The sequence below is a fragment of the Lissotriton vulgaris genome, chromosome 4_1 (genome assembly GCF_964263255.1).
Source record: "Lissotriton vulgaris chromosome 4_1, aLisVul1.2, whole genome shotgun sequence".
NCBI classification, from domain to species: domain Eukaryota; kingdom Metazoa; phylum Chordata; class Amphibia; order Caudata; family Salamandridae; genus Lissotriton; species Lissotriton vulgaris.
Window position 1 is genome coordinate 683860490 of NC_141691.1, and position 24522 is coordinate 683885011.

Consider the following 24522-nt stretch of genomic DNA (forward strand, 5'->3'; position numbering starts at 1 on the left):
AGCGCAACCTGTTCATAGGTGCTGTACTGGACACAACTGTATGTCGTGCATTCCCTCCTCCTCAAAGGATTCGCAACATACAGGAAATGATTCCTTTATTTTACAATGGAGCGGTCGTTCCAGTCCTGAAGGTCCTTCGCCTGCTCGGTCTGACGGCTTTTTGCATTCTGTTGGTCAACTATGCACGCTGGCACATGAGGGCGCTCCAGTGGTGCCTCCACAGGCAGTGGTATCAACACAACGGAGATCTCAGGGAGTCTGTGAGGATCTCCGGAGAAACTGCGGCGGATCTATCTTGGTGGAGCGTGGAAGGCAATCTGTCTCAGGGAAAGCCTTTTCATCTGCCTTCCCCGGTGGCCACAGGGATTATGGATGCATCCACTCTAGGGTGGGGTGCTCATCTGGGGGATCTGGAGGTCAAAGGTCTTTGGTCTCCAGAGGAAAGGTTGCTTCACATCAACCTTCTAGAGTTACGGGCGATTCATTTAGCACACAAGGCCTTCCTCCCTTCCCTTCGCGGTCAGTCAGTTCAAGTCCTGACGGGCAATACGACCGCGATTTGGTATGTCAACAAACAGGGAGGAGTGGGGTCGCAGTGTCTCTGCAGAGAGGCTCTGCGCCTCTGATCCTGGGTTCAGGACCGTCAGATTTGTCTGATGGCGAATCATCTGGCCAGAGTTCGGAACGTGAGTGCAGCCAGTCTCAGTCGGCAGTTCGCGGCCGACCACGAGTGGAGGCTTCACCCGAAGGTGGTTCGTCACGTCTTTCGGACGTGGGGAACTCCTCGGGTGGACCTGTTCGCCACTTGCGAGAATGCTCACTGCCCGTCATGCTGCAGTCTCCAGTATCCAATGCAGGGAGCCTTGGAGGACGCGTTTCAGTTGAGTTGGGGAAGTCAACTCCTTTACGCGTTTCCTCCCATACCTTTGATTCCTCTGGTTCTGAGGAAGATTCGTCAAGACCGGGCCCAAGTTATTCTGGTCGCCCCGGATTGGCCAAGAAGGGTGTGGTACACGGATCCTCTCCACCCCTCCTCTCCTCTCGCCCACCGCTCCGTCTCCCGTTCAGGGCAGATCTCCTCTCCCAGATGGAGGGGCAGGTTCTAAACCCCCACCTCCAGATATTACACCTTCATGCCTGGAGATTGAACGGGGCAACCTGAATTCCTTTTCTCTCCCACACAATGTGGTGGATGTCATTCTTTCGGCTAGGCGTGACTCCACTAAATCCATTTATTCATACAGATGGTCTAAATTTGTCTCTTGGTGTGGGGAGAAGTCTGTTGACCCTTTGAAGGCTCGTTTGTCTGATATTTTACAGTTTGCTCTTTCTTTAGCATAGCAGGGATTGGCTGTTGCCACAGTCAAGGGTTATCTTTCGGCATTGTCGGTATTTCTCTGCTTGCCGGATCAGCCGTCTCTTTTCAAGTCTCCTGTGGTTTTAAGGTTTTTGAAGGGCATCACAAATAAGTTCCCTCCTACTCCCTTTATTGTGCCTCAATGGGATTTAAATCTTGTTTTAACCTACTTGATGGGTTCTCCCTTCGAACCCTTACACAAGTGTCCTATGAGGCTTTTGTCTTTTAAGACAGTCTTCCTGGTTGTGATCACCTCGCCAAGAAGAGTAAGTAGCTTCAAGCTCTTAGTTCCAAGCCCCCATTCTTGACCATTCATGCTGAACGAATGCTTCTTGGGACTAGGGCTGCTTTTCTCCCTAAGGTGGTAACTCCCTTCCATCTGGGACAATCTATTACCCTTCCTGCCTTTTATCCTCCCCCTCACCCTTCCAAGGAGGAGGAAAGACTACACCGTCTGGACCCTAAGAGGGCGGTGAGCTTTTATCTTGATAGGACTAGAGACTATCGAGTGGATGATCAGCTCTTCGTTGGTTTTGCTGGCTGCAAGAAAGGAAGAGCGGTGCACAAGTGCACTCTTTCAAGATGGATCATCCTCTGTATAAAGATCAGCTACTCTTTGGCCAGTAAGGAACCTCCAGAGGGTATAAGAGCTCACTCTACTATAGCAAAGTCGTCAACTTCTGCTTTGTCTAGGTGTGTACCTGTAGAGGATATTTGTAGGGCCGCGACTTGGACCTCCCTCCACACTTTCGCAAAGCATTACTGCTTGGATGCCGAGGTGAGGAGGGAAGGTCACTTTGCGCGCTCTGTCCTCCCGGATTTTCTGGTGTAGAAGAGTGGACACCCTCCTCCGGGAGTGGGGACTACTGTGAGACTCTATTCACAAGGTGAGGAATCCACTGGCTGATGTATCTATCAGAAGAACAAGTTACTTACCTTCGGAAACGCTTTTTCTGGTAGATACAGTATCTGCCTGTGGATTCTTCACTGACCCACCCGCCTCCCCATTGTCCACTCTTCTATACCAGAGTTACTGTAATGTATTCACTTTATTGTAAAGGAATTGTTTATTTCAAATGTTTTATTGCATTTGTTTCACACTGTCTGTGTTACCTTGATATTTGTGTACTGTGTATACTGTGTATATTTCTACTGTCATTGGTCCATCCGTGTGCCTTGATGGCACGGAAAAAAGGGCGGAACTGATGTCATCACGCCGGCGTGGGCCTATTGTAGTGTCAGTGACATCAGCGGAGTCGCGTGCGATGCCGTGCCTCTATGACGTCGTCCACGTCGGCGCAAAGCTACAAAAAGAATTTCCGAATGTTGCTGACGCAAGGGGATATTCACAAGGTGAGGAATCCACAGGCAGATACTTTATCTACCAGAAAAAGCGTTACCAAAGGTAAGTAACTTGTTCGTTTCTGGGATTGAATCGCTCAAGATGGATGCTTGAATAGTTGGGAGTCGGTGGATAATTGTGTTTGTGGTTTGGTCGACTCTCTTCTGTTACTTCTATTTTTGCCTGTTGTTCCTCTCTCATTCACCTTCCGATATCCACCAATCGCCATTTACGGACCAGGAATAACAGATACTAACATTGTGAGCCAGATGATCAGCAAAATTAAAACTTTCTTTGGGTGAAGGGTTGACTTTATTAGTGGCTCTTTTTTTATAGATGTGTATTTTGCTTGATAATGCCACGATGGGGGCAGAATGAAATACATTCCCACATGTTGCATTAAAAAGTACATAGTATTTGTGGAAGAAAATCATACTGTGACCCTGTTGTGAATCAAGCATTGACCCCTTTTAAAAATAATAAATGCTGGGCGCGACATCATGTCAGATGCCAGATACAAACCGCTGAGCAGCGTTGCAAGGAGGTACGCTGGCTGTGGGAGTTTGCGACGCAAGGACAAACACATTTTGGCCAGAGAAGGGACGTTTCTGGTTTGGGTTCGAGGGCGTCAAATCGGTTGTAAAGGACTGGATTACCAAGCAGAGCCGAGCGAGGCGAGGTAAGGCCTGAGCGTGGCAGTAGTAGTTACCGCTCGCTGAGCAGTCCAGTCTGGTCTGGGTGCGACTTGCGGTCGGCCTGGGGTGCTCCCGCTAGCCTCCCCTTTAACCCCCTCTCAGTTCCAGAGGTTTTCACCTGCAGTTAGCAGCTTGCAAGTTTCAGTCTTCTTCAGCTTATTAAGCTTTATAAGTTCTTTCAGTGCCAAGTTTTCTTCTTTTAGGTTTTAAAACCCTCAAGTATGGCCATATTTTTGCATACAGTTTTTATATGTGCTGCGGGGTACGAGCTGGTCTCTGTGGGGGCATTATTGGTCACTGCCTAGGGGCATGGACGCCTATATAAGCTCATTAAAGTATATAGACACACACACCACTCAAAATTGGGCTTTTGTGCTGCACGCAGTCTGTGGTGTGCTGTGTGTAGGGGAGGCTTAGGATGCAGCCCCCCCCGTTGGTGCGGAGGCAGCCAGTATTAGGATGGTGCACCTTGTGCCTGGGGGAGGCCTGCTCCCTGCACGCACACTTATTCCTTATTTGTGTGCTTTCAAATCGTTCTACCTGGACTCCGGTCCTAATGAGAGGGAACCAGGGCTTGTCTAGAAACTCACAATGGGCTGAAGCAAGGGTGCTTATTAACACCCCTCCTCTTTCCTCTTTATATGTCTGACTGGCTGTTGGACCCGGCCCTTTTGGCAGGTTCACCCCAAAACTTTTTGCTTTTGCCTAGCCTGTTTCTGTAACTTGGTGTTGGTGATTTTAGGTCTCTGCGCACTTTTTCACTGTGGTCCAGTGTAAAGTGCGTGCGCTCTCTGTGTGTGTGGTGAGAGTGACTGGGGAATATGTGTGACCATGGTAGTTCCTGATGTGTGGGGAGTGCAGAGTCGAGTTTGGTATGTGCGAACTCGTGAGAATGAATGCTGCACAATGATGTATGCGGCATGATTGTGTCTAGAGTGGAATTGCCACTTCTAGAAGTTGGCATGTTTGTGTAATTTGTGTCTGGCGAGTGATTGGCTGGAGCTGGCTGGTGAGCCTGGCTTCCGGAGTCAGGATGGGTCTGCCCCAGTGGTGAATGGAGAGATTAGCATGCTGATGTGAGGGAGTGGTACACCTGGGACCTGAATAGGGCTGGGTTTTCCCTCCACAATGCTGGCTCCACCCCCTGTGGTGCGTCTGATGTCCCTAGCCTGGCCAGTGAAAGGAGTTCCCCATAACCAGTTGTAGCTGGTTCTTACATTACCTACACCCTGCTAGACAAAGGATTTTGGGGCATATTACCAAGGGCCTTATCGCCGCTTTAGCGGGAATTTTTCACCGCTAAAGCGGCGATAATTTCATCACCCTATTACCTAGCTGTCGCTAACACCAGTTAGCGACAGCTAGTAGGAGATAGCGGGCATTTAGGTGCCCACTTTGCATGTCAGCGATAATTATCGCTAATGACAGGCAAAGTGGGCGTGCCAAGATGTTAGCCGCTGGAAACAGTCGCTAACATCTCTATCTCCTATTGCCAACTTTTGGAAATAATCGCACTAAGCGCGATTATCTCCAAAAGCTAACACCTGCCCAGAGCTGTTCTTAGCCATGTAATTCAATGGTAGGTGGATTACATGGCTAAGAGCATTTGCTCTATAATGCATGAATATCGCTGACTTTAAAGTAAGCATGGGCGGAAAATCCGTTTCGCTCGCGGATTTTGCGGATTTTCGGTAAATTCGCAATCCGCGAGATTTGCGAATCTCCCGCAAAATCCGCAAATCCGCGAGCAGCGGATTTTGCTCGCACTGTTCGCGTGAGTTCGCGGCTTCCCAGTACAACTTCGCGCCCCGCGAATAAGTGCGAATAAGTGCAAAATTGCAGAAATACGATCTTAGCAAAACTGAAACTACTTACCAGGTTCAAAAGTTCAGGCTCATCATTAGTAGCCATTTCCTGTAGTGCTTCCTGAGGGGCCCCTCCAGAGTTCAGTTGCCAGTTGCAACTATTATGTGACCCTGCTCTGAACCTCAGAATAGTTACACATATGCCACAAAGGTCCTGAATTACAGCTAAGGGAGACAAGCAGGAGCCAGGCTGGAAGTTCAAATCCATTAATCAGCCCCTAATTCATTATTGTCAGTTGGGGCAGGGCAGGTGTTGTAACTAATTTTGCAACAATGAAAGCACTTAGCAAGTGCAAAAGATCACTAATCAGGAAGCACTAAGGAAGCAGGTGCCAGCTAAAAAAATATTCTGTGACACATTAATCAGCCCCAAATTAATTCAGGTCACTTGAGGCAGGGAAGGTGTGCCACAATAATGTACACTGACTGGACAACCAGAGGGTGTTGTGATGAAACAGAGGGTGGCATGGGTGGGCCAGAGGGTGGCATGAGTAGTCAGAGAGTGGCAGTGGTGACAGAGAGTGGCAGTGATGAAGAAGAGTGTCCCAAACAGGCTGGACACGTAGAAACAACAAGTTCGCGAAACTTGCGACCCGACAGGTAAGTTCCCAATTTGCGACATTGTACAAAACCCTCGCGAACTGGCAGAAACCCGCGCAAACACACAAAAAAAAACCGCAAATTCGCGAGAATTCGCGGATTTTGCGAATTGCGAGTTCGCAAATCCGCAAAATTCGCGAACGCGAGATTCGCAAAATTCGCCCATGCTTACTTTAAAGCGATATTCAAGCATTTCGGCCGATTTTTTTATTGCTTAGGAGATAAACCTTGATAATATCAAGGCTCCCAAGCGATAAAAATCGGCGATATAATTTCGGCCGCTAACCAAGCTGAGCAATATTTTTCGCTCATGCTTGGTAATATGCCCCAGAGTGTATAAAAAGAGGCTGTGACCTCTTGTAAGATGTCCTTGTTTCTGACTGGAATCAACCAGGGGCGTGCTGCTGCTGGGGCCCAGGGGAAGGCTTGCCTCCCTGGGCCCTGCCCTGCCCCTGGATCCCTGGATGCTGGAGGAATTGCCTTGCTGGGAACTGATGGGCTCCATCTTGATGCTTAAGGACTTCTTTTGACCCTTTTTGCTGTAGAAGTCATTTTCTGCTCTGGGGCCTGTGGTTTTAGCTGTGTCCTTTTTATTTTAAGTCCTCTGGTTACACTAGCACCTGGGAGCGCTTTATTTTGGCCCCTAGCGCTGGATAGCGCTTTATTTTACACTAGCGCCTGATTTTGCCCCTAAGCGCTTTGTAGCGCTTTTAGTCCTCCCAAGCGGCTGCCCATGCCGCATATTGCTGCGTTCCGGTATTATTTGTATTTTAAACGGGAGCCTACCCCGTAGTTTGCCCACCTATCACCAACGCTGCCCCGGGCAGAGAGGAAGCAGCCTCTGACGTCACAAAAAGGCCGCGCTGGGATTGGCCCAGTCAGCAGAGACTCCTCCCGCGTCACTGGTGAGGAGCTCCGTGATTGTCTCTTCCCGGGAGGGCTTCCCCAGGCAACCACCCGGAAGCCCCGGCCGAGAAGAAGCTGGCAGAGGAGAGCGGAGTCCCCGGAACCGCCCCGGAACAGGGCTGGTGGGGGCTCCACGAGTGCCCCTGTGTAGCCGGTCCAAACCCGGTTCCCGTTCTGAGCGGGCCCGCCGTTGCCGGCCGCTCCAACCGGAGAGGCCATTTGTTTAAAGCCCAGAGAGGCTCGAGCGTCTTGGTGAGCGCGAGTCCCCGAGGAGCTCTCCCCCAGCGTGGCCCTGTCTGGGTAAGGGCCTAAAGGGCTCCGGGGGCCTCTTTGAGTTACAAGCCCCGAGAGGCTCAGGGCACAGTTTTGGTTGATTAGAGCCCACGAGGCTCTGGGGGACATTTAGTTGATTCTGAGTCCCCCGGGGGGGGACTCCACCGAAGGCTCCAGCATTTCTGAAGAGCCCACGAGAGGCTCAGGGCATATTTTGTTCTGGAGAGGAGCCCATGGTGGTTTACAGGGTGCTAGTGTGCTCCACAATGCTTGGGGGCAAGTTCTTTTTCCCCAGTGGCGCAGAGTTGTTGTGAGAGCTTGTGTACTCCAGGAAACCTGGTTAGTGGCTCCAACATGTGGAGCAATTGGCTTTAAGGGCCACTGAGAGCCCGTGGCTCCTAGTTGGCATAGAATAAGTTAAGGAGTCAGAGGGTTCCAGGGGACATGTGTAGCTTAAGAGTCTAGAGGGCTCCAACATGTTTGGCGCAGTTTTGTCCCAGGGGCTAGTCAGAGCCCTTGCCGCAGTTTGAAGTTCCCAGCTGCCCAGCAAGTAGTAGGCAGCTGCACCGTTTAGGCTTTTGTTTCTGTTCAGGGGACCTGTTCTTGGTGAACTCAGGAGTAAGTCGCACTCCTTCGCCCCTACCTTGGCCTGTCACAGCTGCGCAGCACTTAGTGCCAGCTGCAGCGTTTAGGCCCTTGTGACTGTTCCCAGCTGCCCTGCAATTAGTGGGCAGCTGCAACATTTAGGCTTGCGCCTGTGGCGCACCCCTGACTGGTGCTGCAATGACAGCGAGCTCTGACATTCTGGACACAGGGCATTTGAGCCCCTTCTTGAGATGGCCAGTTGGCCAAGGTGACTGGTATATGGATAGGGCGCAAGGCCCTAATGTGATTTTTGTGCAATGTGATTTTACTATGTTTATGATGGTAATTGCCTAATGTGATTTTTGCGCAATGTGATTTTACTATATTATAATGGTATTTGCCTAATGTGTTTTATGCGGTACAAAAGGGGGTGGTGATGGACGGAGCATCTGAATCAATCAAACACTCACACCAACCCAGTTCAGACATGGCTATATGCAAATCAGTCTGACCCTGTGCCTCAAGGGAACAGTCCAGCCCGAACTGCCAAGCCATGTCTTCCCTGGACCGGAAACAAGCTTCCGAGGACCGGTTTCTGGCATTCCAGCCGTCTTCAGCCCGGCTTGCTTGAATCCAGTGGCAAAGTGACCAAGGGACTCACGTCTGAGCATACCCTGCCACACTTATGGCGGCCAAAAGCGGTACAAAGGTGGGTGGTGATGGACAGAGCATCTGAATCAATCAAACACTCACACCCAGTCAAAAGATCTGGGTTTAATCCATCACCGTTCTTTAGCCCACTCTGCCACCCCAGTTCAGACATGGCTATATGCAAATCAGTCTGACCCTTTGCCTCATGGGAACAGTCCAGCCCCATACTGCCAAGCCATGTCTTCCCTGGACCGGAAACAAGCTTCCGAGGACCGGTTTCTGGCATTCCAGCCGTCTCCAGCCCGGCTTGCTTAAATCCAGTGGCAAAGTGACCACGGGACTCATGTCTGAGCATACCCTGCAACACTTATGGCGGCCAAAAGCGGTACAAAGGTGGGTGGTGATGGACGGAGCATCTGAATCAATCAAACACTCACACCCAGTCAAAAGATCTGGGTTTAATCCATCACCGTTCTTTAGCCCACTCTACCACCCCAGTTCAGACATGGCTATATGCAAATCAGTCTGACCCTTTGCCTCATGGGAACAGTCCAGCCCCATACTGCCAAGCCATGTCTTCCCTGGACCGGAAACAAGCTTCCAAGGACCGGTTTCTGGCATTCCAGCCGTCTTCAGCCCGGCTTGCTTAAATCCAGTGGCAAAATGACCAAGGGACTCATGTCTGAGCATACCCTGCAACACTTATGGCGGCCAAAAGCGGTACAAAGGTGGGTGGTGATGGACGGAGCATCTGAATCAATCAAACACTCACACCCAGTCAAAAGATCTGGGTTTAATCCATCACCGTTCTTTAGCCCACTCTGCCACCCCAGTTCAGACATGGCTATATGTAAATCAGTCTGACCCTTTGCCTCATGGGAACAGTCCAGCCCCATACTGCCAAGCCATGTCTTCCCTGGACCGGAAACAAGCTTCCGAGGACCAGTTTCTGGCATTCCAGACATCTTCAGCCCGGCTTGCTTGAATCCAGTGGCAAAGTGAGCAAGGGACTCACGTCTGAGTATACCCTGCCACACTTATGGCGGTCAAAAGCGGTACAAAAGGGGGTGGTGATGGACGGAGCATCTGAATCAATCAAACACTCACACCCAGTCAAAAAATCTGGGTTTAATCCATCACCGTTCTTTAGCCCACTCTGCCACCCCAGTTCAGACAGGGCTATATGCAAATCAGTCTGATTGTGATGTGTTTTATGGGCTAGAGTGATGTGGTGTTAGGAAATGTAATGCATTTAGTATGTTTTACGCACCCTGTATTGATACCTCTAGAGATGGTTTTTCCTGTGGAGGTTTGTGTTAGTGAGATTATGTTTCACTGTGAGTTACGCCCCTAAATGTGATTTATTCTTAGGAGGCAGAGTCTAATGTGTTTAGACTAGTGAGAGATTGCCTTCTGTAGTTATACTGCTTAGGCCTAAATGTGATTGCTGCGTAATGTGCTTTGCCTTTATGCTTGTGTTATACTTTCAAAGGTGCTTATGCTTAGAAGTTTGCTTTGGCTAGTATATTATACTAGAGAGGTTATGTGTCCATGCATGATCTATGCCTACGGTTATTAGTATTGCGTAGTGTGTACCTACCTGTTACCAGTGGTTACTGGTTGTGATCTATAATTGTTATTTGGTGTGACAGTTATTCTAAGTGCTAGTTCTACTAAGTGCTGATTCTGACAGTGGCCCACGTGGCCCTGTCCTGGTGTAAATAATCCCTTGTGAATATTGCCCGTGCCAGTTGGCACAATGTATATTGTGTGACTACTATCTGCTGTGTTTTGACAATACAAAAGTTATTTTTATATAACCTTGTGTGGAGTTCCTTTTGTGGTGTGCCTAGGATGTTGTTGATGTTGTGTGCGTACGCAAATGCTTTACACATGGCCTCCGGGATAAGCCTGTCTGCTCGTGCCAAGCTACGTAGGGGGTGAGCAGGGGTTATCTTGGCGTGCGACTCCCTTGCCCTGACTAGAATGGTGGTTTCTGCCTGGCTTTGGCGTAAGCCTTAGCCAACCAGAAATCCCAGTTCTAACACTGGCCAAGCAGAGTCGCACAATGTAAGGGGCACCCACCAAAACTAGGAACAAATAATTTTGGTTTTCTTTACATGGATGACGCCATTTTGTTCGATTTTTCCCCAATAGGTTTACAGAGGTATCGCTCAGAGTTAAGCAACTACGCTGATGAACATTTCCTAAAAATAAACACCTCTAAGAGCAAAATTATGTTTTTTAGGTCACGGCGTTGCAGGGTTAGGAAAGATTTGCATTGGTCTTTAGGGGAAGACAAGCTAGAGATGGTGAAGCTGTTCCCGTATTTGGGTAGACCTTTTTCTAGTAACTGTTCTAATAGTGATCATATTAGCCAGTGCAGAAGTAATATCCCAGGCTTCAGCGAGTGGCAGTTTATACAAATGTCATGGGCAAAGGTATTTTACCCACGCTCTGGCCGTATACGAGATTGAAATTATGCTCTCATGGAGTTATACCTGTGAATTAATGGATGAGTGATACTTGTCCTTCTTTAAGAAGGTTGAGGGGCTTATTTGACCCTAAATATGAAACGTGACTTATGCAATTGTTCCAATGGCATTCCGGAATGTATTTAGGCTTCTCTCCATGACTGTGTTTGCTATGACTGCAACTTTAAGGTGAGGGAATAGTATATTGGGCATGGGCTGCATTAAAACATGACGGGTCAGTTTATGAAAAGTGACGCATCGCTGCTTGAAAACAGCCATTTATGTGTCACTTCTAATTGCAACCTCCTTGTGACATGATGGATGCGTCATATTTACTGTAAGACACATCATGTCGCAATGAATGACAGATACGGCAGTTTTACTGACATATCTGTCGGCACAAAAATTAGGCATTGCTGGAGTTGAGTCTGAAGCATCACGCAACCCCAGCAATGTAGGGGGGAGGGCTATGGCTATAGCACTGCGTCACCCTTACGCCTGCCATAAGGCAGGAGTAAGGTTTAGAAGCATTTGCATCCTAGAAGTGGCGCAGTGAAATCTCATAGATTTCACTGAGTCACTTCTATGAGGCTTACTTGCGTGGGAACACCCCCTGCATACATTATACCTGACGCAGGTATAATGTAGCTCAGGGGTTTACAAAGTGATGCATCTGCTTAGATGCACCACTTTGTAAATAGATCGCAAAAGGGGGTATGTTTTACGCCGCCAATGCATCACAAAAAGTGATGCACCGGCAGCGCAAAAACTGACGCAAGGCCTTAAATAAAGCCCAAAATCTTTTTCCGTCTGAAGGAGAGAAGTGCTGCTTTTTCAAATTATGTGAAAGCACTGGATATGTTTGGAATTAGGCATCGTGAAGTGGGACCCCTTCCAAACCTATTAAAAAAAATATGATTTAAAAATCAGTCTATGAAGTTAGACAGAAAAGAGATATTGTATTGTGTTCTCAACACTTTAGGAACAATAGAATTGTGGAGAGTACCATTTGCAAACAAATCTCAATCATATTTTTAATGGAAGCTTTCCCATGTTGTCCTGAATCATTTTATTATTGAGGCTGAATTTGCTTCCTCTTAGAAATATTATAGGAGCATGGGCGTTATTACCTAGGGAAGAGAGGCTTTGTGACTTCTTCAGGAACCATGTTCCAGATTGAAATCATGTCCTATTTGTTTGTCCCCTTCTGCATTTGCTACAATGCTACAACGTTGACTGTTAAGACCATTGTTCCTAAAGCATACATTTCCTTGGCAGCGGAAGCCTGCAAATGTGTTTTGGCACTACCCTCGGAAATAGCCTGTTCAAAACTGGTTACCTTTTTTTAATAATTCTTAAATATCTTTTAGATAAGACTATATTAATTGTATTTGACGAACATGGGCTTTTAGTGTAATAATATTTGCAATATCTAATTGATTGATGGTGTTTACATTGCTTTGCTAAGCTGATTGCACTGAATTCTATGGCAGTACTGAACTAAAATTGCCCTATTGCTTACATTAGATTTCCTAAGCTTGGATAGATTTTGTATTTCTCACCTAAACAATTGCGCATTTGCACTTTTTTAGTCCAAGTCGTTTTTATATAAGTGGAATGTGTTGGCACATTCAATGATTTTGCCATGTAGTGTACTTTGTACACTATTATCTTTGAGAACCCTTTATTGTAGATCTTTGTGGATTTTTATGGGGACCTCTTAGGGTTCCAAATCATAAATACATTGGAGTTGCCAAAATAATAAATTACACCAGTACTTGAGCTAAACATGACCAATACGAGGACATAGACTGCTTTGACATATCAATTACATTAGTAAAAGCCAAACGCTAATGGTGTCATTGATAACTTCTACACATGACCCCTGATTCTTGTATCTCTTATTAAGGACCTTTCACAACATCTACAGTTTTGTACTCCACAGCAGACCGCCTTCTTCTTATGTATGCCTATGGCACAAATGGCATTAAAGCCAGGGGGATTAGGGTGAGCATATGAACATGGCTAGAATGCAAATCAATTGAAGTAATGCAGCTGTCCTCTCTTCTTTCTTAGCATGTAAGGCTTGCTCACGAATTTGAAGATTTAGTGCGTCAGGATGAACGGTTTGAGATCTCTGCCGACGTGACACTGGGGCTGGTGTGCTTCCGGCTAAAGGTAAGAGGGAAGACTAAAAAGTAAAACCTTTCTACTTTCCAGCGATGTGCATCCCACTTTAAATATTATACCGATTGAACAGCTGTCAGTTAAGCAACCTTTCCTGAGGGGAAACAAATGGTGGCTCACAGATGCCATTCTCATCAAGGACCATATCTGGCTAGAGGCTACCTTCCTCACTTAGTAAGAAATGAGTGATCCTAATTTACAGATTTTAATGTTAACGACACGTATCTTATCATTGTTCCCTTTAGGAAAAATCCTACACATTAATAATCAACATCCTTGAAGCAAGAGGATCTGAAATGCGTTTTTTACAGTTAATATTATGAAGCTATGGCTCGTTCACTTTAGTGATTGCAATGTATGGTCCACTGTGGTCCTCTGGAGCAAGGTCGGACTGGGGCATAAAACAGGCCAAGAGACAGCAGAAAAAGTGGCTCATACTTAAAACAATTGTGGCCTCATGCTACAAAAATGTGGCCTCATACTAAAAAAAGTGGCTCTCATTGGCAAAATATGGCAGCTTGGAACTTTCTGACATAGCTTCTTGATGGTCTTTGAGAGTCACAGGGACACATGTTTCTCATTGCTGCTGGCATGGTTTGTGAATTTTAAAATATTGATCATGATGACACCACTCGTGCCAAGGCCCCACCTCCCCCAAAATTGAAATAGCTGACACAGTGATCACTTCCTAGGCCCAGCTGCAGTGCACTGTGGCGGGGCCACCTGCTGACTGTCCAGTAACAGAGCAGATTCAGTGCTTCCAAAAACAGGTCCAAGGAACAAGCAAAAAAGGAAGGAAGAAACTAAGAAAGAAAAAGAAAAATGGCACTAGAGAGAAGGCATGAAAGAATGCAGGAAAAAGGGCATAAAAGAGTCAAAGAGATGGAAGACAAAAAAGACAAAAAAGGAGGAAAGTAAAGAAAAGAAGGAAAGAAGGGTTAGAAAGAAAGTATGAAGACAATTAAAAAAGAACGAAGGAAAGGGAGAAAGAACGAAGAAAAGAGAGAAGGAACAAAGGGAAGAAAAGGAAAGAAAGGAAAAGAAATCTGGAAAATCTAAGTAATAAATAAAAATGAGTTGTAACTGCATTTATCTTGACACATTTGCTGCTCTTCAAAGATATAGGTCAAATGTCAGGCTATGTCTTCTGATTCATTGCAGCTTTTTTAACATGAGCATAGGTGTTTAGAAACTCGTTTCACTTTGCAGTCAGAGAAAGAAAACTACACGAATTATGTAATAAACGTGCTGAAGCACAGGAAAGGCTGAAGGCAAAAGGAAAGGCTGTGCTATGTCATTTTGTGTAGCACAGCAAAATGTAAATATCTGTAAATCAACTGTATACATTCAGCAGATAGGAAAGCAAAAATTAAGCACATCAGTTTGGTAGTTGTTAAGTGCGATGGAAACAATGATTTTAATAGGGTCAAAACAATTCAAGACAATTTACTTGGTGATGCACCAATGTTAAATATTCACTGACACCCGATTTCCACATATTTGTGTGAAATATAGTTTTATCTGTAACAATGTATGTCTGTGCAAATGTTGTGTCCATTTCACAGGAAAATGCACTGTTTGTAAATGACAGACGGCTACCACACTATGCTTTAGTTACATTAAAAACAATCACCCACCTCATGCCCAGGAATGATAGGTGGGTTATGAAAGTTTGTCATTCTAAAAACTGGGACGTTGTTCTTTAAAGTCTGGGAAGCATGCAAATCATTATTTTTGCAGATCTAGTTGAAGACACAACAGTTATGTTTATGCTGGCTTTATACTCCATCTGTTCCTACCTCACAACATGGCCTCGACTCCCCTGCCTGAATTAACCCCCTCCTCTCCGCCTCTGCTCCCATAGAGGGCTATGGAGCTTACAGTGTTTTTGAAACGCCAGAGGTGGTCTAAAGATTGCACTCTTTTGTACTGTTTTGATTCTGATGGCCGCTCACGTTATGGCAGATGCCTCCTGAGGACTGGAGTCAAAGCTCATATGCATGATTCACTGCTCTTGCCAATCATAATCATTGAACTAAGAGAACTGGGCATTACAGAAGTGTCCTCAACACACATTTAATAACATCAAAATGCACCAGTAACATGAGTGACAGATGTAAAAGATTACTATACTGCTTTAAGCAGCTGCTTGGGGTAATATGGCCCAGATACTCTGATTTTGCCAAAAATGTTTTGTGATGTTATACAGTTGAAAATATAGCATGAAGCCTTTCAAAGAAACCACCAAAAATGGTGTGTATTTGATTACTACTAAAATTATATATTTCAGAAAGAAAAAGGAAATGCATACTCCCTATACTTTGGTGAGGCAGAGAACAGTTTCTCTAAATGAATAGAATTCATTTAGAGAAAATTCGACTATTCTAATCTCTCTACAAACGGATCCCAATATGTATCTGTTTTCTGGTGTTTTTATAGATATACATATTCAATTGAGCTTAACGTGAAAATACTTATAAGGTTTGATTTAGAGGGGATGGTAACGGGATAGTTGACAAAAATGCTGGCAGTCCCATCTGCCCACCTTTCGTTCTTCCACGCCTCATCTAGAGATCAACGGGGGGAAACTCTTGCAGCTCAGCAGCCGCCAGGACACAAGTTATTAGAAGGTCCTCCCCATCCAACAAGGGAGTTCTAATGCCATGGCTGCCTTCTTTTTTCCTATTCAGATCCTCCATGAACACCAGGGCAGTGGCAGGCAGTAAAAATGCTCAAACATCCCAGCACTATGATATTTTTTCCATTTTTTTTTAAAGTGCCCACAGACCAGGGTTAGTTTAATGAAAAAAAGAAGAGTAATCTTTTAATACTTTTTGAATGTGTCTCGCAAAAGGTTTTATGTCTATAGGATTAATGTCTATAGCAACTGAATTATCCACTTCTCATTAAGCTGTGCCTTGAATGGAATGAGAAGGAAAATGGGCAGACAGGAGTACACACTTGATTTTATGGTATGCACAAACATGATTGTATTGATTGTTGCATTTTATAATTCTACGATGTATACCTTTTAAAATAATATTTCAAATCTACAAGCAATGTATTTTATTCATGTAATATCTTTCTTGTAGGGATCCAATGAATTGAATAAAGCTCTACTTGAAAATATAAATCAAGCCAAAAAAATTCATATTGTTCCCTGCAAGCTGAGGGACAAGTTTGTATTGCGGTTTGTCATCTGTGCCCGCACAACGGAGTCTCATCATGTCCAATTTGCCTGGAAACACATTAAGGAGTTGGCAGTAGAGTTATTGAATGGCGGATATCGGCCCCAGATAAGGAAGTGAACAAGGTAAGGCTTTTCTCCTTTCTTATTAAGTGTGAGACTTTGTACATAGAAGAGGAGGGAAACTTGATAAAGGTAATAGGTGCCAGATTTACAAAGAAGTTACACAAATCAGCAAAGTAGAGTTGCTGCTTAAATGGGAGCCAGCAGAGCAGCACCATATCTACAAAGATGTGCCACCGTTCTTCCCTCTCCTTACGCTGATGCAATTTTGGCTGCCACGTACCAATGCAGACACTGATGCACCATATTGCAATGGTATCTGTGTTATGATCAGCATAGTTTAAGGCAGTTTCCTCTCTGGATGTGTGCTGTCAAATGCAGCACACATAAAAAAAGAAAGACAATAGGAGAAATGAAAATATTTCTCCTCATTATTCCTGGCTCAGGGAGGTGCAGGATTTCTGCTCAAATCCCTTTCTACAATTCTTTGCACATGGGTACATACATCAAAACCCATAGGTGGTTGCATGGGAACGCCCATGCACCACCCAAGAAACAGCCCCCTTGTTGCATAGTAATGCCTTGCTTTACTTTGGGTTACAATCAATGCAAATTCGTATTTGTGTTGGATTGTAAATACCAGCTCAACACTTTACATCAGGTGGCAGTGGCAATCCGCCCTACATTCTTCCCCGCCCACCACCCATTTCCCCCGCCATATTAGTATGGCGGGGGTAACCGCAGTGGACGGAAAGACCGTCCGCTGCTTTTCCGCCCGGTCGTTCAGTCCGCCACTGAAAGGCATGCAGAATTTGAAGTTGGGGGTGTGAGGGGGCACATGGGGGGTACCTATGATACCACCCTGAATGTGCATGCACAACATGGCAGGCACCGCACAGTGCCTGCCACGTTGTGCATGCCTATGCACAACATTCATTTTCAACATTGCGGCTGGCGGTGCTAAAAGCACCCCCACAGGACCGCCGCACTTATGGCGGGCGTTCACTTTTTACGTCGTGATGGTGGGCGGACAAAGTCCACCCGCCATCCTAATGATGCCCTAAGTCTTTGTAAATCTGGGCTTAATTTAGTAGGGAATTTCAAAAAATCTATGCCCTAGACTTCCCGGTCAGCAAGAGTGATGTTTGTGCGGATCAAAAGTTGACGGCTTCTTGTTGGCTTGGGAGCTTGCTTGGTTCAGGAATTTCAATAGACTATGAACATCTTACACATTTGGAGAAGAACTGGACAACTGAGTGGGTACCCCTCCCTCCTCATGCTCTGTCCCTAGGTCTGTGTCAGGACTACCGAGCACCAAGACGTAAAGTAGTATATTTTGAAGAGCAGTCACTAGCATCTTAGCTGATACTTTGTTTTGTTTCTAAAATTAAGTTGCATTAAATATGCTCATAAGTGTCATTTTGGGATTAAGCCTTACAAAACTTTAACTCTTGTAATACTATTGGCCTTCCTCTTCACAGCCTTAACACACAAGGCGTGTCTTTCCTTTGGAGACAAGCGGCACTTATTTATTTTAAAACAACGTTCTTTTATATGCCACACTCCTCCTCACCCAGGAACAAATTTCTCCTGTCCCACACCACTTCCAGTTTCCCCCGTCTCCTTTAGAGACTGATGTCACTTTGTTCTCCTTATAAATGAATATTGGTTTGCTTTTTTGTATCTTTTGTATTTCTCGCTTTCTACTCCCCCCTCTCTCTCTCTCGCTCTCTCTCTCTCTAGTGGCTCTTAAATAGCATCCATGTCCTCTCATTGGAGTGCTCCTGTTTCTGCCTAAAGGATGCTAATTATTTCCTTCTCGTCACTCTTGGGAGTGTTTGGGCTCATGGGAATGCTGTGTGTGCTGCCACTTTGTTTTACTCTGCACTTTATTTCTGGATGACATTAGGTTCTTTCACATATTTTCACTATTCTGTCCATAGTCTTTACTTTGTGGGATGTCAATGATTTTTACATTGCAACTTATTTTTGGTAGAACATATACTTGGTGTAGCAATATTTCAATCCTTTCCTTTCCCCTAAATGGTTCCCTTCCTCACCCAGAGGCTGTTTTATAGCTGACCTGTAGCACTGTAGGTAACACCAGCTGGGTTAGAGTAGACTGTGCTGATATGGCCATTGCACCTAGATCCTACGTCTGCAGATTTATAGAATCACATGAAGAGTTTTTTATCTTCCTGGCAGAATGGGTGGCACAATGCCACACAAGGTAGAAATGGCATGTTGTTGTGCCTGACCTTTAAATGCTGTGCTTGCGTGTTCCAATACCACACCCTCCCTGTCAATTTAGCATAGCAAAAAAAAAAAGGAACTGGGCTCATTCAATAATTGAGTTCTAGATCAGTTTAAAGAGTTTTAGACAAAAGCTCAAAATGAATCAGCACAGATTATATGCCAGAAAAGCTCTCAAATGCAGAATTACAAAACAGTTAAAATCAGACCCTAATCTTAGTGCCAAATGAATAGCAAAATCTTAAAGAAATCGTGGGCAGGAAAGATGCCCTGCTCAGACCAGGAAGTCTGTGAGATTTCTATAGCCTGGCAGCTCAATGCAGCTGGGCTGTAGGAAACCTAAGTGTGCTTGTGTGTTTTGGTCGGCCAAATACACATGAGCATTTAGGGAGTGGAGTGCATGTAGCACTCCTCCTCCCTCCTCCCTCCTCCCCCTCCCATGCCTCGGGCTTCTCCCAACAGGGCAGGCTAAGAGCCGGCAAATCTATACTAATATAATAAAGAGAGAGCCCAAACCTTTGAGGAGGGTAATCTCAGGAACCACAGCACCAATCACAACACCCAATACAGTGTTGGAAAGGGCAGTTGCAGCAGAAAGACATAGGCTATGCAGACGCCCACCATATACATTTAAAAGGTAAAAGAACCGTGCCAACAAAGTAGTCCCTTGTGGGCATGTCTCCGTTGTGCTGTGGGCGTGTGCTGCGGGTGTGACAAACGCTGGGGGCGTGTGGTACGTTCCACCCTTCATGCCATGTCTCATATCGTGTGCTAATCCCACCCTGCTCCCTTTAAATACCCCTGCACCCAATTATCATAACCCACCCTTACTCCTTAAATTACCCCAACACCCTTAAACACTAACTAACCCATCTTAACCCTATAAATATACCCTGTACCCCAAAACCCAAACCTATCCCTAAACCCTAAAAATACCCCTGTACCCCAAAAACCAAACCTAGCCCGGAACCCTATAAATACCCCTGTACCTCAAAACCCAAACCTACCCCTGAACCCTAAAAATACCCCTGTACCCCAAAACCCTAACCTAGCCTTGAACCCCAAAAATACCACTGTACCCTAAAACCCAAACTTACCCCTGAACCCTAAAATACCCCTGTACCCCAAAACCCAAACCTAGCCCTGAACCCTTAAAATACCCCTGTACCCCAAAACCCAAACCTACCCCTGAACCCTAAAAATACCCTTGTACCCCAAAACCCAAACCTATCCCTAAACCCTAAAACTACCCCTGTACCCCATAACCCAAAACTATATCTGAACCCTTAAAATACCCAAACACCCCCAAACATTTACCTCAGTACCCCAAAACATATACCCCATTACACATACTTACCTTATCCAAACATTTAAAAAAAAAAACATGCTTTTACCATTCATGCAATACGTATGCGTGGTAAAAGCATATAAAATGTAATGCCATGCGGTATAATGGCATTGCGGAGTCATGGTACTTTCGAAAACAAAGTTGCGGAATAATGAGTGTTTACCCTCCTCCAGTAAGTACATTGGTGGCACGGCGGCCCACATCTCCAGCAACATACTCATATTTTTTCACCACCCATTTGAAAAATGCACAGGTCTCTCTCATTGATGGCCAGCACCGACTTACACTTTTAGACACACCTCCCGCCAAAAGGTCTAGAATTGTGAACTTTAGAGCTGGGGAGCTACGTTCGAATCTCGGCATCAGCTCAACATCCTGTGATTCAAGGCAAATCGCTTTGTATCCCCATGCCTACCACAAATGAATGTGTTCTTCTGTAATGTAAATTGTGCACATGCCATGTTGTTGTGTTCGCGCTATATAAAATTGCAAGGGAAAATAAAGTAGGGAAACAAGTTCACACACTACTGAACGCGCATTCTTAAGTGCATCAGCAGTGCACTGTGAATCGGAGCATTTCACAGGCCTGTCACAGATAAGAAATGCGTACAAAACAATATACTACTGGCCGGCAGCAATTCAAACCCGGACAACGTCGGGACTGGCTGCTAGTGCAAAATAAAATGATGCAAGAACATCATAATATTTTACACTTGCTGGCTCTGAGCCAGGCAGTAGAGCGACACTACTCCGCCATTGCGGAGGAGCCGCCACTGGAAAACTGTGACAGTTAGGAACACTAGGATGTTCACTCAAAGCACATGCACACAATAAAAACCCAATATGTCAATTTGTCTTCGCTTCTGCAGAGCCTATGGGGAAAGAAGATGTGCAGAGACACGGGATGGGAGGGTGGACAGCAGGAGTGAAAGCGGCATCAAAACAGCATCAACAGCATGGAGTTTTTCCAAAGTTCTGCCATACTAAATATGCTAATAAAAGCAGTAATATACATCATATTAACCTTGTTTCACCTGTACATCCTGTCTTCGTGCCCTATCTTTCTGTTGCCATCTCTTAACAGTGGTTGTGAATGAATTAAACTCTTTGTTTATTTAGACCATAGTCTTTAAACACAACGGGAAACCACAATAGATAAATTACAATTCAATTTGTTAAAACTTCCTTATAATATAATCTTAATAAGGGTACGGAATCCACGGTCTTTACCCAATAGCAGCAGCCTTTTAACCCAATAAAATTCAATATTATATATATCAATCTAAATAAATAACAGTACAATTCATTAAAATACCTTATCACATGTGTACATAAAAAATACGATATCTGCTGGGGGTAGCATGAATAACTTCCTTTCCATAAAAACAGCAGCAATTCGACACATCAGTAGTATCAACATTAAGCTGAGATATATTGCATAAGCTGGATGAGGGGATCTTAGAAGGCGGGATAGACTTACTAACCCCCCCTTCAGTCTATCCCTCAGGAACATTTTTATACCCTTTCATATAATTCCCCAGTGCAATGGCAATATCTAGATTTGACATTTCTGTAAGCATTACTATTGCTTGAGCCCGTGACCTTATTCCATATTTTAAGAAAACTGCAAGACAATCTACCAATATATGCAGAATATCATTTTTGGTGCCAAACTCACATTTACAAGTTCCATCAGCATATATAATTTCGGCCTTTGTTTTTCCCTCCAGCTGCCAGGGGTTAATACCAATTCGTATCCTTAGTATTTCACATCTCATAGTTTGGCAAGGCATCCAAGTACGGGTACCATGATTCATTTACCCATTAGTTTCTTGTACCTTGCACTGACTTTTTCATACTCAGGTAGGCCAAGTCATTCTTCCTTGACTGTTCCTGGCCTTGAAGTCTGAGTGAACGCTTGGTAAATTCAATCTCCAGAGAGTGCTGGGTTAGGCTCACCTTTAGACTCTCCGCTATAGACAGGAGTTTCTTTCTTACTTCCCTGGCCCACTTGAGGCTGCTAATTCGGATCTCCTCCCTACACCATTGTGAGACCTTCTTCATACCCCCTGGATCCTGTCGTTTCCAAAATCTTAAGAGTGAAGTTTGGATCTGAATGCTCCATGCTGTTGTTCCTATCTCCATTCTAACAGCCTGGACCATTGCGGAGCTTGGCAGAGACAATAAGGTTTTTAGGATCTTCCCTTCTTCCAGGTCCCATCTGCATTTACCACTTAAGTGCAGGACTTCTGCCCCGTACAGTGTCTGTGGGGGGATCATTGCTTCATATGCTTTTAGCATTGGTCTGTGGGACATGTCCCCATATTCCTTGTTAAATTATTTCAGACCGCATATTCAAGATAAGGCTTTTGCTTTTTGGGCTTCTAGGTGAGTACACCATTTTAGGGCACTGTCAAACCAGAGGCCCAAATATTTATATTCTTTTACAATCTCCAGTTTTGTTTCTCCTAAAAACCAGCTAAAATTTTTATCTTTTTTCCCAAAGCATAAAATCTTTGTTTTGTCCATATTTACAACTAAAAACTTTGCCTCCCAATATTTACTAAAAACATTTAATTTCCTTTGGAGCCCGAGCTCCGTTTGGTCCAGTATCATGAGGTCGTCTGCATATAAAAGACGTGCCACTTTATTTCCACTCATTCTAGGGCTTGCACTCCTTTCCACTTCTAAAACCGCTGGTAGGTCGGCCAAGAATGAGGCAAATAGCAGGGGAGCCAAAACACAGCCCTGTCTTAGCCCATTCCCCACCTCTATTTTCTGCGTCAGAGCCCCTTGTGTATCCTTAATTAAGTGGGCCCAATTTCCTCTGTGTAGTTCCTTTAAGATGGCCTAAGCCCAACCAGTATACCATACCTAGTCAGGCATTCCCATAGACGCTATGCGATTTACTGAGTCAAATGCTGCCCAGAAGTCAACAAAACAGAAATACAATTTCCCCTTCTGCTCTATTGACTTCCGGGCAAGGGCCCAAAGGGCAAAGCAGTGGTCTATGGTTGAGTGTCCTTCTTTAAAACCACCCTGTTCTACCGGTACAACTGGCACCTGTTCCGCCCAAGCTTTCAGCTTTCCTAATATTATTTTTGCAAAGATCTTTTCCCCAACATCTAACAAATGTATTAATCGGTAGTTTTTTGGGGCATGCATATCTCCTTTCTTATGCACCGGTCTGATAATTGCTCCTTTCCAGTTATTGGGGATCTTTCCAGTTTCTAAGATAGCTTGAAACATTAGTGAGATGAATTCTGCCCACCAGTTCAACTGTGATTTTATTATCAGGGCTGGGAGATTGTCTGGTCCTGCGGCCCTAGTTAAGTTCAGGGTTTTTATTGTATTTTTCACGTTTAGGGGCAAGAAATTTGCTTTGATCTCTTCTACTAGCTTGCACCACTCCTGTGGCTCCCCAACTTCCGGATCACTACCCGGGCTATACAATTCCAACAGATATTCTTCCCATGCCGCCTCTTCCACCACACAATTCATTGAGGCGACCGGGAATTCTGCCGCTGATTGTATCAGCTTACAAAACTGCCGCAAGTTCTTTGTCTCAATTGTCTCCAGCAGTTTTACCCAGCAGGTTTCTTTATAAGTTCTTTTCGCGCTACTGATTAACATATTATATTCTTTTTTTAGTCTTACAAGCTTATCTGCCCTTTCCTGTTCATAATTCACCCTTAATCTACGTGCTTCTCTCCTTACCTCTCTCTTCTTTTGTAAGCAATCCTTAGTGAACAACTTTCCTGGACTCTGTGTTACCCTTTGGTGCCTCTTTACATTTTTTGAGTCCTTTCTGAGTTCACACTGGAGGCTTTGAACCACTTGTTTTAATTTGTCCACGTACCACTCTAAGCCTTGCCCTCTCACATTTCCCAGATCTAGGTTCTGTTGTAATCTTTCCAACCTTGCTATATATTCTTCTGATAGCCTTGTTGTAATACGCCTGGGGTACTCCAACTGTTAATCGTACACTTTGACACTGGTCTTCGGGTAGACATCTAAGCGCTCTAACTCCAATGGATTATGGTCACTCCCTTCTCTTTGATATGTCCTAAAACCCTTCACTAAGGCAAAATTCCATGGTGACATAAAAACATAATCTATTGGGCAGTTTTGTGTGCCTGGTTTAAATGTTTTCATCGCGGGACAATCTAGAGATGACCTCCCATTTAAACAAAAGAGGCTTTTGGTCCCCAAATAAATTCCCAGTTTTGTATCACGAATTGTGGAGGCACAGTTTGGGAAGGTTGCTTGGTTTATATCGTAAGCCTCCAGTATCTCTGAGAACCAATCATCTGAATACTTTGGGTTTAGTTTATGGTTAAAATCCCCCATCAATAAAATTATATCCGTACCGTACTTTTTGCAGATTAAATCCATGTCTTCTTTAAAATAACCCATTTCAACAACATATTCCTCCTGGCTTCCCCATTGCATATACACATTTAAAAGCGTCAAATTTACATACTTTTTGCTGGTAACCGCTAAAGAAGTCCTGCATGCAAGCAGCCACTTACATTTTACTGTAAGTTGGGTCACATTCTTTACTATTCTAGTTGAGAGCAATGTCATAATTCCTCCCGAAGGGCGCCCAAACCTTTGTTTCTTTGCTGGGCGGTGAAGTTGACGGAAGCCATCAAATGCTGGGGTCTTGCCGTATAGCCAGGTTTCCTGAATGCATATGATCTCGGATCTTTTTGCTAACTCCTTTAAATTTTCCT

At 44.9% G+C, this 24522-nt stretch overlaps 1 protein-coding gene across 2 annotated transcripts in view; it reads left to right on the forward strand.

Moving 5' to 3' along the window:
- Window positions 1–24522, forward strand: part of LOC147722440 (aromatic-L-amino-acid decarboxylase-like) — a 592216-nt gene that overhangs the window by 561445 nt on the left and 6249 nt on the right. For both annotated transcript variants that reach the window (XM_086964962.1, XM_086964963.1), the window contains exons 13-14: window positions 12825–12926; window positions 16028–16248. In XM_086964962.1, the coding sequence (XP_086821088.1) occupies window positions 12825–12926; window positions 16028–16243 (318 nt within the window). In that variant the 3' untranslated portion in view covers window positions 16244–16248. The remainder of the gene's footprint in view (window positions 1–12824; window positions 12927–16027; window positions 16249–24522) is intronic.